The following is a 13,267-nucleotide window of genomic DNA, read 5'->3' as shown; positions in this document are numbered from 1 at the left end:
GGCCTGGGGGCGCTGGGGCCGGGCCTGAGGCGGGGCGGTCGGGAGGAAGACCGGCGGGGCGGCATGGCGGAGGCCGGGCCGGGCGGCGGAACGCCGAGGTACCGGGGCGCTCTCCAGCCCGACACGTGGGAGCAGGTGAGGCGGCGGGGCCGGGGGTGCGGGGGGCCGGGCGGGCAGGGCTGAGGACGGTGTGTGCTCCCCCGCAGGAGCTGGAGGCCATCCCCATGTTCATGAAGCGGTGCCCGGCAGAGATCGACGCGGCGCGGCAGCCGGAGCTGGCCTGTCTGCAGTCCCTCCTCTTCGACGAGGATCAGGGCCCCGCAGGTGGGCAGCCGGGGCTGGGCGGGGGGGGGCTGCCGGGTTGCGCCCCCCGGCCCGGCCGGGGAGAGAGCTTGAGGTGGCCGTGGGGCACCGGGGAGCTGTGCCCCCCCCCCCCCCTCCCGCTCATGCCCTGTCCTCCCTTTCCGTCCCCTGCAGAGCTGGCCAGGATGTACAAAAACGAAGGGAACGAGTACTTCAGGGAGAGGGACTACAGGAGAGCCGTCATCGCCTACACCGAGGGGCTGAAGAAGAAGTGTGAGGACCCAGAGCTGAATGCCGTGCTGCACACAAACCGAGGGGCTGCACATTTCTACCTGGGTAACAACCTGCACCATCCTGCCTCAGACAGAGCTGGGAAGGGGGGCTCTGCCACCCAGAATTGCTTTTTCTCCCTGTTTTGGGTTTTCTTTTTCTTAACTTTTTTTGTGATACAGCATACTAATGGCTTATGCATGAGAAAAAGACACCTTGAACTCTGAAGGCCTGGCTCACTTCAGAGCAGGGCTGCACACAGGGTTTGTGGTTTGTTCGCTGCACCTGTTACCTGCTGCTCAAGCCTTGGCTCCAGAAGAGGGCAAAACTTTTTTTTTAGAATCACAGAATAGTTTGGGTTAAAGGGACCTTTGAAGGCCATCTAACGCAACCCCCCTGTAATGAGCAGGGACATCTTCAACTAGATCAGGTTGCTCAGAGCCCCATCCAACCTGGCCTTGAATGTTTCCAAGGTTGGAACATCTACCACCTCTCTGGGCAACCTGTGCCAGTGTTTCACCACCCTCATTGTAAAAAAATTTGTATCTAGTCTAAATCTACCCTCTTTTAGTTTAAAACAATGGTTTGTTCTATCACAACAGGCCCTGATAAAAAGTTTGTCCCCATCTTTCTTATAAGCTTCCTTTAAGCTGAAGGGCTGCGGTACGGTCTCCCCAATGCCTTCTCTTCTCCAGGCTAAATAACCGCAACTCTCAGCCTTTTCTCACAGGAGAAGTACTGTGGCCCCCTGATCATTTTTGTGGCCTCCTCTGGGCCTGCTCCAACAGGTCAGTGTGTTTCCTGTGCTGAGTGCTCCAGACTGGATGCAGCGCTCCAGGTGGAGTCTGGCCAGAGCGGAGCAGAGGGGCAGAATCATCTCCCTCGCCCTGCTGGCCACGCTGCTTTTGATGCAGCCCGGGATACAATTGGCCTTCTGGGCTGCGAGCACACATTGCTCATCCAGCTTTTCATCCACCAGTACCCCCAAGCCCTTCTCGGCAGGGCTGCTCTCAGTCCCTTCATCTCCCAGCCTGTACTGATATTAGGGGTTGACCCTAACCAGGTGCAGGACCCTGGACTTGGCCTTCTTGATCATTATGAGGTTCACACGGGCCCACTTCTGGAGCTTGTCTAGGTCCCTGAGGCGTGTGTCAGCTGCACCACTCAGCTTGGTGTCGTCTATGAACTTGCTGAGGGTGCACTCGATCCCACTGTCTGTGCCACTGATGAAGATATCAAACAGTGGACACTGAGCTATTGACCACTACCGTCGGGATGTGTCCATCCAACCAGTTCCTCATCCACTGAATAGTCCACCCACCAAATCTGTATCTCTCCAGTTTAGGGAGAAGGATGTTGTCGGGTACTGTGTTAAAAGCCACGATAGATGCCGTGTCAGAAGTTCAGATAGGTGCCATCCATAGCTCTTCCCTTGTCCACTGATGTAGTTACTCCATCATAGAAGGCCACTAGGCTGCTCAGGCAGGACTTGCCCTTGATGAATATATGCTGGCTGTCTTGAATCACCTCCCCATCCTCCATATATCTTAGCGTAGCTTCTAGGAGGATCTGTTCCATGATCTTCCTAGACACAGAGGTGAGGCTGACAGGGCAGAAGTTTCCAGGGTCCTCCTTTCTACCCTTTTTAAAGATGAGTGCAATGTTTCCCTTTTTCACCAGGGACTTCACCTGACTGCCATGACTTTTCAAATACCATGGAGAGTGGCTTGGCAGCTATGTCAGCCAATTCCTTCGGGACTCTGGGATGCAAGGTCCCATAGACTTACGTATGTTCATGTTCCTCAAGTGGTCACAAATATGATCTTCTCTTACAGTGGGAGGGACTTTGCTCCCCCAGTCCCTGCTTTGCGGTCCATCCACTCGAGAGGTGTGGGAAGAGAGATTGCCAGTGGAGACTGAGGCAAAAAAGTTGTGTTGTACCTTAGCCTTCTCCTCATCTGTTGTTACCAGTTTGTCAGTCTTGCTCATGGCGGGGTAGGAGGGCAGTACACTTTCCCTGACCTTCCTTTTCTGGCTGACATACCTGTAGAAGCCCCTCTTGTTAGTTTTCTTTGCATCCCTTGCCAAGTTCAGCTCCATACGTGCCTAGGCCTTCCTGACCCCATCTCCACACAATCAGGTAGCATCCCTATACTCTTCCCAGGATCCTGTCCCTGCTTCCACTGCCTGTGCATTTTCTTCTTGCCCTTTAGTTTGACCAGCAGGTCTCAACTCATCCATGCCAGTCTTTTGCCTTCCTTTCCTGATTTCTTACACCTGGGGATCGAGAGCTCTTGTGCTTATGGAAAGCATCCTTAAAGATCTGCCAGCTCTGTTTTGCGCTGTTGTCACTGCGGGCAGTTTCCCAGGGGATCCTATTGACTAACTCCTTGAAAAACTGGAATTTTGCTTTCCTAAAATTCAGGGTCCTGAATTCACTCTTTGCCTGACCCATATTCCTCAGGACTGCAAACTCCACCAGTGCATGAATACTGCAGCCCAGGCTGCCTCCAATCCACGTCACCAATTAGCGCACTTGCCTTGGTGACCAACAGGTCCAGTATCGCACTCCCTCTGGTAGGGCTGATGCTGAACAAATTCATAGTGTGACTGGAAGTACAGGGGGATGCCCTGAGCTCAAAAATCTGTTGAAGCAACACATTTTATCACTTTCCTGGCCATGTCCTCCTCAAGCTACCACCCATTCCACCAACAGCACCTGCACAGCAGGGGGGTTGTTCTTGGCCTTTTAATGCCTTTGTGTTTTGCAGCTGGGAGATGGTTTGCTCACAGTCATGTTACTCTCCTGTATGGTTGATTCCTGTCCTTTCACTTCTTGCTCTTAGTTTGCCCTTTCTTCCTCCACTTGCCTCACAGTGACCGTAGAAACAGTGAATTATAGAGTCTCCATGTAAGCTGTTTTGTCACCTTGGGGTCTGGTTGGATTTTAAATGTAAGTGAAAGGTTCTGAGCAGTTCTGCTTGCTTTATAGGTAACTACCGTTCTGCCCTCAATGATGCCATCCAAGCAAAAAAGCTAAAGCCCACTCATCTCAAAGCAATCGTAAGAGGTGAGAGTTAAAGCACATGTTACTGTATGGAATACAAGGAACATTGTTTCAAAACAGCTTTGCACATGTTAGCTTTACTTCTGCTGTTATTGTTACAGGCCCTGGAACAGACTGTTGTTAGATGTTGCTTTGTTTCGCTGGATATTTCTGTGTGTTAAATAACAGTGTTTATAAACCTTAAATTAATGTGAGTGGCGTCATACTTTTGGTTTTGGGCAACATTCGTTTCAGAAAAGTAAAGCCGTTACTGTAAGAGTTCTTTTCCCTTGTTTTGTTATTGCTGTTTCTTCCCAAAACAGAGCTCTGCATTTTCCTTTGGATTTTCAGTCAAAACACTATCCTCTTGCTCTTTGTTCCTCAGGTTCTGTATCTGTCAAAGAGGCATAGGACCGGTTTCTGTACAGAGCAGCATAACTTTTGCTATTTTCCACAGTACTGGTTTTTGGGGGTTGTTGTTTTTGGTTTTTTTTCCCCCCAGCATTTCTCACTCCATGAAACTCACCGCTTTATTTTTCCTTACAAGACAAGCACTGAAATGTTAATTATAATGATAAATTTTTGCTTGTAACAGGCACTTCCAGCATCATTCTGCTGATTTCTGTGACTAGATGAGCAAATGATACAAGAACTGCTGAAATATTTTAGATTTTATTCTCAGCTGACCTGCTGGAAGTCTACAAATGAATGTGACCATGCCAGACAATAGCTTGTGCCTGTGTGTGTGCCTCTTGAAAGCAGTAGGGCTAATTCTGTCTTTATAACCACCACCTTGTGCAGTAGTTGTATCCTGACTCTAATACTAGAAACTTAAAATCTTAATCCTTCCAGGAGCTCTCTGTCACATGGAGCTAAAGAATTTCTCAGAAGCAATAGCATGGTGTGAGGAGGGCTTGCAAATAGATTCAAAAGAGAAAAAGCTTGTGGAAGTGAGAGCTAAAGCTGACAAATTAAAGGTAAATATGAAGGCATTCTAGCATCTGCAATGCTTGTTGCCTGCTTTGTGTCAAGAAGCACTTCGGGATCCTTGGTTGAAGAGTGCTCCGTGCAAGTTTCTGTGTAGTAGAATATCCCTAAACAGAACTGAGTGGTGGTTCTGTGTCATGTGTGTTGTTGATGTGTAGGGGAAAAGGCTGGAGGGACCCTTCTGGAGATCTGAACTGATTTCTCCACTCGCTGGCAGGGTAGAGCAGTGGTGGGCATTGACTTGCTGTGTGTGACCATGGTGCAACCTTTTCTTACATGTAGCGAGCTGAGGAGCGGGATGCAAGGAAAGCAAAGGTGATGGAGAAGAAGGAACAGTGTCAAAAGGAAATTCTGCTTGCAGCAATAAAGGTAGGTCAGTGAGGGGGTTCGGTTTTGTGTGGTTTATTTTGGTGGTGTTTTTTAAGAGCTTTCTAGTTTCTGTCTCAGAGGTTGTTCTCATATGCAGGCTTTTGAGGGCTAGAGCCAAAATACTGACTTAAAATCATGGTTCTCCTTATCTGCATGGCTCTAGCCCCAGCTCCCAGGTTTGCATATTCCAGGTAACAACCAATGCAAAATACAAACCCAGAGTTAGGAGAAGGACTCAGCATCCAAGAGAGTGCTCTGGCTGCTGGGCTGTAGCATCACACTGGCCCAGTGAACATTGCTTTCTTTGCTGCCGATGGGCATTACTTCAGTGGAAGGATAGAAGGACACCACCCAGTAGGGTAGAGAAGGGAATCAATCCTGGATCCTCTCCTTCTTTGGCAAATGTTTGGGCTACATTAAAATATGTTGGGCTATTAAGTAAAGTCGGATCTCCTCTTCTGCCATTGTCTTTCCGAAGAACAAGAGTGAGCTTTCTTCAGTTCTCTGAAAAAGTGAATGTTCTCAGGAACTGGTGCACATAGTTGCACCCTGAAGTTATGCCTGCTAGGTCCCAAAGAACTGGATTTCAGATGCATCCCTTTCCCCGCATGCTCGCAGTCTCTTCTCTCAGCATGCAGGCTCCACTGGTTTCCCGTCTCTCCTCAACCATTTTATGAGGAGTCTGGGTGTCTGACTGAGGTTCTGGATTCTACTGGCTAGACAAGTCACCTGAACCTGATACTGCAGGAAGGCTTTTGATGGCATATTTAAGATCTGATTCATTAATAAGAATGACACTATTTGACCTTTTACTAACTGCTAATTTTTTGCTCTTATTCTCCCCACCATGCCTGTTTATTTTTTGGTTTCTTTGGGGTTTTTTTTCTTCCTCTCCTCCAGGAAAGAAATATCAAGCTGGCTCTCAAGCCTTCAAATGAAGAAGAGGAAATATCAGGTGGCTTGGCTGAGATATCTTTAGATGGTTTCCACTCTGACAATGCCACAGAGGCAAAGGTGCACTTAGATGCTGATGGTAACTTGAACTGGCCTGTCCTCTTTCTGTACCCTGAGCACGAGCAAACAGATTTCATTGTGGCTTTTCATGAGAACTCCAGGTAAATGCAGTGTCAGCAGAATTCTTGCATAAGGGAGATGCTTGAGTAGATGAGAACAGACAGCAAGTGAAGCACTTCCATGCTAATGAAGTAGTTGCAGATTTGTCATCTTATAGCTGACCCTGCTTTTGCGCAGGAGGTTGCACTAAATGACCTCCTGACGTCCTTTCCAACCTAAATTGTTCTGTGATTTGCGAATGCTGCTTTAAAATATGAGGGCCAAAATTTTGATGTTACATAAATTTATAGCACAGAGAAACACATCATATTCAGCCAGTGTGATTAAAGGGGCTTGCAGTGCAAGCTTAGACCAGTAGCCAGCAATACCTGGGACCTATTCTGCATGCATAGATTTTGGAGGTTCATTAAGGTGCTGTTTTGAAACCCTCGAAATATATGGTCTCAGAGAGAAGATTAAACTTAAAAATTATAATAAGCTTCCAAAAGAGACCTCTCGTAACCACCAGTGACCCCATAGGTTTCCTTAGGGCTTACAGTAGGCCGGACTGAAGTGCTGCAGACTTGTCAGACTATAAGCAAGTGTCTGGCGAGGTGGGGATTCCACTTTTCTTGATGTTAACTACAGTTTCCGTTCTTGTAATGTTGAACAAACTTGGAATTTGTAAGGGTTTTTTTGTGTGGAGATACCTGTTTCTCAGACCTGCTAATAAGTTTAAGACTGAAAATCACAGCACAAGCAGATTGTGGTTCTTATGAGATAGTGTTCACTACGCCTTTTCATGACCAAAGGAGGGTTCTTAGAACAGGCTGGCCACCAACACTCCTGAGGTACCAAAATAATCAAGCCTCTGACACACAAGCATATTCTCAGCACTCTGATCTGGTGAAGTGTAGTGCTAATGGGACTGTGCAGAAGCAAAATTTTAGACAATATGTAGGGTGTTTATTTTGACATCTTTTTCAGTGTGAAAATGAAAAGTTAATCTGCTGTTGCACTGCTGAAGTTTGAAACCAATAGCATGAGCTACAACAGGGCCTTGGTCTGATTGCGAAAGCAATGAGTTTGAAAGAAAGAAGCTATTAGTGATCAAAACTTATTTTTAAGTCTGTTGGCTAATTTGCTGATGTATTTTTACCATCGTTCAAATGCAACTGTACGAATTATTGAAACTGAACACTTTGTGTAAGCTAACTGAGTGTATTTTGGCTTTTAGGTTTATTGATCATTTAATGGTGATGTTTGCTGAGTTACCTCCTTGGGACTTAGAAAGAAAATACCTTCCCTGTGATCTTGAGGTGAGAAGTTTGACTTTCCTTCTATTTCAGGGTTGTTGTGGGTTTTTTTCTTGAGTGAGTGTATGCAAGCAATGGCATTGTTACCTGTTTACCATACTTGGATGTGAAATAAGGATCTGGAGAGCTACATTCACTAATAAACTCAAACATTTTCCAGATGTGCTGACATGGACACAGAATTCATTAATGAAATGAAAGTTCTTTTGTCTTCCACTTACGTTGTATCTGATAGCAGGTATTTATAGATATAGCTTAGATTCTCATCTTTGTAATGGTAATTGAGATTTAGACCATCAAGCTGGTAGGCTGCCTGCTTTTTTAACTGCATTGTGAAGTTGCTCAATACGAACGAGAAAACATTACTAAAAAATAGGTGATTTTCAGAACTTACTGGAGGTACTTAAGCACCTAATCCCATCAAGACAATATATGTCCGTTAAGGCTTTAGCGAAGGTGGGATGCAAGTTGGCTGTGGCTGCAGTAGGTTGAGAATTTTTCAGAAATTGTACGTGGAGGGATATAGATGTTTATTTTTCATTTTCCACTTCAGTGTCGCATGTGCCAGGTGACAGCACAACCCTTAGTGCAGTGAGAAGATAGGTCCAAAAGGACAGTGGCTGTGTACTTTACCAGATTAAAAACTGAGATTATAGCTCTGTGTGTATGTACAGTCTAACACAGTTGCTGGATATGAATCTGTTAGATCTACTCTGTTTTGTTCAGGTATCTTTAAACCAACTCAGTTTAGCTGATACCATTACTGCGTTTCACCTGGTAAAAAGCAGCCTGTAGATTTGGATTGCTTCTCTGTAAGGCAGAAGAGCAGCCAGTGTATTTTGCCTTCCTGCTGCCACTGACATGAGAAGCTAAGCTGGTTTGTACAGGGACAAACTTGGAATTTACACAAAACAGTTTCTACATTGCTGAAGCTAGCAGCTGACACAGTCGGGTCAAGCTACAGAAGTTTGATAAACGCCTAGTTGATATATAGTGTGCTGTTACGGGGCTTTCAACAGCTCAGTAGTTGGCTTTCATGTACCTTTTAGGTGTTTAATAACCCTCCAGAATTTCTTTCAGCTCTATTTTGAAGATGAAGAAAGAGCAGCAATGTACCAGCTGAACCCAGAACACACGTTGCTACAAGTGCTGCAGCACGAAAGGTAAGGCTATACCTGTTCATGTCCAGAGAGAACACGAAGGCAAAAAGTATGAGCTTTGGGCTTTAAGTGCAGTTTGTTTTCTGATTTCATAGTCCTAACTCTTCTCTGGTTTAATAGTCCTAACTCTTGAAGGTGTAAAGCAGTCAGACTGCATGGATTTTGTGCATGGCTTTAGTGACATGTATTTTTTTCCCCAAAAAAATGAATAACTCTTTCCAAGACTGGATGGAGATGGGGAGGGGAGTTGGGCTACACACAAACAGCAGCACAAAAGGGCTGTTTCAGATCCCATCTACACAGTGCTACTTTTTTTTTTTAAAAAAAAGCAGCAGCATATAAAGCAAGCATGTTGAAGGTTAACAATGCTCTCACTGTTAATAATGCCGCATGAGCAGCCCCCAACACAGCATGCAGCATAGTTTCACTCTGAAACTGACTTTAAAGTGTTGTGCAGTTATTTAGAGAGAAGAATTTGCTGTTTGTGAAGCCAAAATGTTACTGTAAAGCCTGTGCTGTTAACTTGCACCATGTTGTAGCTAGCTGGAGAAAGCCTGCTGCACAGTGCTGGTGGCTTGGTCTGTGACAGTGGGGGCAGAGCTCTAGGTCCACTGCTGCGGGCTGTGTCTGAACTGTCACTCCATAAAACTCAGCAGCGTGCATAAGCCCTCAGATTTCAGGCTGTAAGGGCAGTTGCAAAAGAAACCTCCTTCCAGAGGGAGAATAACAGCTGTTTTAATTAGAAGTAGCTGTTGGGAGAAGAGTTGATTCATAAAACGCTCCTCTTCGGATGTGTGTAGCCCTGGCTCCAAAAGGCTCTGCTAATCAGCAAAAAAGCTTGTCACTGGCCTCTGGGAGGTCAGTCAGTCTCTGTGGAGCTGGGCAGAAGTCACTCACTTTGCATGACACTTGACCAGCTACAGGGAAGCCAAAGGATTCCTTTTAATCTTTGCAGGTATTTTGTAAAAGCTGGGACTCCAACAGTTTTGGCATTTGTAAAGTCTTCTCCTTTCTCTAAGAAGTACTTCTCTGGCAAGAAAGTGCATCGACTATAATGAGCAAAAACCAAACGAGGAATCCTGTGCAAGAGGCTGCTGGTTATCTCAGCTACAGACTGCAAACTTCTGCTTGAACAAAAATACCTTGCACACTTCAGGGGAGAAATAATCCTGGCACATGGGGAAACTTCCAGGAAGGCAGCATAGGAGAATGAAGGGTTTACAAGAGGAGATTATTTGTTTAAAAAGAAATCCAGCTGGCTTGCAGAAGGTCTCCTCTATGATAGGCTGCATGTGGTTTTGAAATAAACCTGAAGCAGTGCCAAAGACTGGCTGCAGTTGAAGCAGCAGCAGCTGGGAATGTACTTACCTGTGAAAAATCACTGATTTCCTTGGAGGTGGGCTGTAGTTGCTGGGGTTTAACAGCAGTGGTCTGGGGAGATACCTGCCTGTTGCAGCAGGATGGATGCAGTCAGATTCCTGCCTGGGATTAAGCAGCTGCTCTTTTTTCACCACTTGGCTCTGCTGCTGGCCAGGGTAAAGCAGAGCTCTTTGTTCAGAGCAGTATGTTTTACTGACCCTTTTTGCTACCTTTACTGATTATCCTATACAACCTGGAAATAAACATGTCTATTTTAAGTAGACTGACTTCTGCCTAATAAATGAGACAATAATTTTTCTCACCTCATGAAATACTACAAGGGAATGACAAACAGTAATTCTAAACCCAAACATAACAACCTTATCCATTACACTAACCAGTACAGTCAACATACAGGGTCTTCTGGACTTCTGTATTAGCTTTCAGCACTTAATTAAAAGTAATTCTAAATCTCTCATTTCTTTCTCTTCTGCAATCTCTCCATGACTGCAGAGCTATGCTGCAGTTTTAGACACATCTAGTGCACAGGGCATTAGAAAGCTGTTCAACCATAGACACTCCTACTTAGATCGTGGAGGCTAGCCCCAGACAGCTAGCATTTCCATTTTGCTATTCCTAAATTTCCACAGCATGCACAAATACAGTGAAAGTATCTCCATCTGAGGATGCTGAAATTTTAATCTCCAGAGCTCAGAGTTACTTTACAGCAAGGCAGCAGGATGGCTTCCTTTTCCCAGAGTGTTGGCTCTGGCCAGCCAGCCTTGCCTCCCGGTATCCCGCTCTCACAGAGCGGAGAGGTGGGCAGCCACGTAGTACAAGCTCAAACCGTTGCACACGATGCAGCAGAGGTTGCAGAGGGAGGACAGAGTGTGGTAGAGGGTGAACTGCTGGGACAGCTGCCGGTAGCTGGGGTTGGAGGTGCACAGCTGCCTGCAGGACTCGCTGGTAAACAGCCCAACCTCCTGGCCGAGGCCGTGCCGGCGCTCAACAAGGTGCATGTCTGCCGCGATGTCGGAGGTGACCTGCCCAAACCACTGCGTGTTCAGCACTGAAGCAGCGACGCAAACGAAGAAGGCGATGATCTGCAGGGGAGCAAAGCCCGCTGTGAGCATCTCACACGTGATGGATTACACGTCTACCCCAGCCCTTCACACACCAGGCTTGCTGCAATCTGGATGTTAACCCGTTTCTTTTAACTAGAGCTGTGCGTGGGACCTCATCATCATTTACAAACCAGTCTCAGTGGAGCAGAGGAAAGGATCTGGCCTATGGCCAGCTTGCCTTGTCAAGCGGGAGGCTACCTGGGTCGTTTGTTCATCGCTGAGCAGCTCGCTGGGGTGGTACATGGCAAACAGAGTCAGGTTGAGGAAGGCACAAGTGGAGCCAATGTGGAAGTAGTAGGGGAAGAGCTTGCGCTGGATGAAACCATAGGTGTGGCGAGGGAGGTGGCTGCCCATCACAAACCCTGCAAGGGGGGAGAGCGGGTAGGTCCTGGAGGAAAGCCCCCTCCCCTGAGCCTCCCATCCAGGCAGAGAGCTACAGCGGCACGCACGGACCGCAACCTACCAGCCACGAAGGTCACCCAGATCTGCATTCCCCAGGAGGTGGAGAGGAAAAGCAGGTGCAGCAGTTTGATGGTGTTGGAGGGCTCTGTGTCGGTCAGCATGGTGTCCTGGCTGGGGACAGGTCCCTTCAGGTCAGCCGAGCCACCCCCAGATTCAGCACTGAGCTGCTGCTACTGCTGTCACCTTGATGGATGCAGGCCAAATGCAGTTTGGCTTCCTGAGCCCACTTACTCGGGAAGAGCTTGGGAGCTGGCACAGCCCCTTCCCAGCCCCACCATCACACACCTGACCCGGCTGCAAACCCCGTTCTCAAACCCCTTCTATCTGAGGGGCAGGGCACTGCGTCAGCACCCGGTAACCAGCCGTTTTGGGTGGACTTTCAGCAAAGTCCAGCCAAAGCCCCAGCTGACCCCTGGCAGCAGGAACATGCAAAAAGTCAATAAAAAGGGGGAAAGGAAAAGCCCTGAAAAACATGCCTGCCCATGCTGTGGCCATCAAAAGAGGCCTCCTGGCCAGGGAGAAGTCCCCCTGTTTGAAAACAGCGACAGCTTCCGCACACTTTAACCAAAGAGCCAAGCCTGGGGGCTGGAAGGAGCAGGGCTGGCTGCCGGGCTCACCCCGCTGCCCCAGACCTCACGCTGGCACAAGCAGCAGTGGGTGGAAGGAGGCTTTGAAGGAGCTGCCTGCTCCGCTGCAAGGAGGCTGCAAGGAGCGCTTTGGAAATCAATTAAAACAAAGCATCTGGGAGCAGCCCATCAATTCTGCCCCTTGCTTTATTCTTCCTCCTCCCCTTGGCCAGCCACCTCGGGGCATGAATTACAGCAGGGATAGCCTTGAAAGAGACGCTGCCATCTAATTACATCCCTCTGCCTCTGCAAAACAGATAAATACACGCTGTGTTTTTATATATCAATTCCATGTATTTATTTAGGCATCTATAAAATCAGGTCTTTGAAACCTTTTCATGATGGTAGCATCATGTACTGGAGAAGGTGCTCGGGTCCCACCTGGAGTGCTGGTCTGTAAATCCCCAGCTGTCTTTGTGGCCTTTTCTTTGCCGAAAGCTTGGCATTTCTGGGATGCTTCCCCACTCCATCCCCTGGCAGCTCTGTCCGCTGCGTGATGGCAGGGGCCCAGGGAAGGCAGCCGTGGTCCTGTGGTGGGGCTTTGTTCCTCGCACCCCCCTGTGCAGGAAGGTAGCGATGGGCACTGCGGGCAGCCGGCACGGAGCCCTGTCTCGCCAGGGTCCCAGATCTGCCTCTCCAAATCGTTTGCCTCCGTGCAGGAATTAGCAACCGAGAGCAGCAAGGCAGCTGGGTGTTTTTGTACAAAAAAGCCACAGTTGGGAGGATTGTTCAGAGCAGGGGGTGACACCCTGCAGGGTTTTCTGATTTTTAAGGGAAAAAGAAGAATAGGGTTTGATTGCTAAATTGGCCCTCAGGCGGTGCATTTGGTGGGGAGGGCAAACAGGGGGGCTCTGGGAAAGGCTGGTAAGGGCAGGCTGCTCCCAGCAGGCTCCAATGCACCTGCCAGTGGATCCCTCCTCCCCTGGGAGCCAGCTGTGGGATGAGGCAGTTGGAGATGGGTGCTGCACGGATGCTCCGAGCCGCCCCGTCCTGCTGTCCACGCTCCCCTGTGCCGGAGGGCCAGCGGATCCGCAGGACTGCAGTTGTCTCCCAAATGTACATAAACCACAAGCTGCTTCCCACTGTTGCAGCTCTCTGTCGTGCCCCCAGGTCGCTCCTGCTCCATCACCCGGCGCCTCCAGGGACCCAGCCAGGCCAGGGCAAGGGCTGACTGTGGCCTCACAGTGGGAAA

General features: G+C 48.3%; 2 protein-coding genes across 2 annotated transcripts; one reads left to right on the top strand and one right to left on the bottom strand.

Moving 5' to 3' along the window:
- On the top strand, window positions 1-10,144 carry TTC4 (tetratricopeptide repeat domain 4). Its single transcript, XM_055815596.1, has 10 exons — window positions 1-135; window positions 207-324; window positions 478-639; window positions 3,566-3,643; window positions 4,472-4,596; window positions 4,889-4,975; window positions 5,876-6,090; window positions 7,266-7,347; window positions 8,425-8,507; window positions 9,460-10,144. The coding sequence occupies exons 1-10, from the start codon at window positions 64-66 to the stop codon at window positions 9,557-9,559; spliced, it is 1,122 nt and encodes a 373-aa protein (XP_055671571.1). The 5' UTR covers window positions 1-63; the 3' UTR covers window positions 9,560-10,144.
- A 400-nt stretch (window positions 10,145-10,544) lies between these two features.
- TMEM205 (transmembrane protein 205) lies at window positions 10,545-12,344 on the bottom strand. The gene is made up of 3 exons (XM_005232982.3): window positions 11,451-12,344; window positions 11,186-11,349; window positions 10,545-10,966 (listed from the first exon to the last, which is right to left on the bottom strand). Exons 1-3 carry the CDS (start codon window positions 11,548-11,550, stop codon window positions 10,667-10,669), a joined length of 564 nt encoding a protein of 187 aa, XP_005233039.2. The 5' UTR covers window positions 11,551-12,344; the 3' UTR covers window positions 10,545-10,666.
- Window positions 12,345-13,267: the final 923 nt, after the last annotated feature.

The sequence above is a fragment of the Falco peregrinus genome, chromosome 10, assembly GCF_023634155.1.
Source record: "Falco peregrinus isolate bFalPer1 chromosome 10, bFalPer1.pri, whole genome shotgun sequence".
Lineage (NCBI taxonomy): Eukaryota > Metazoa > Chordata > Aves > Falconiformes > Falconidae > Falco > Falco peregrinus.
The sequence above is the reverse complement of the archived record's forward strand: the minus strand, read 5'-3'. Positions and strand labels throughout refer to the sequence as shown.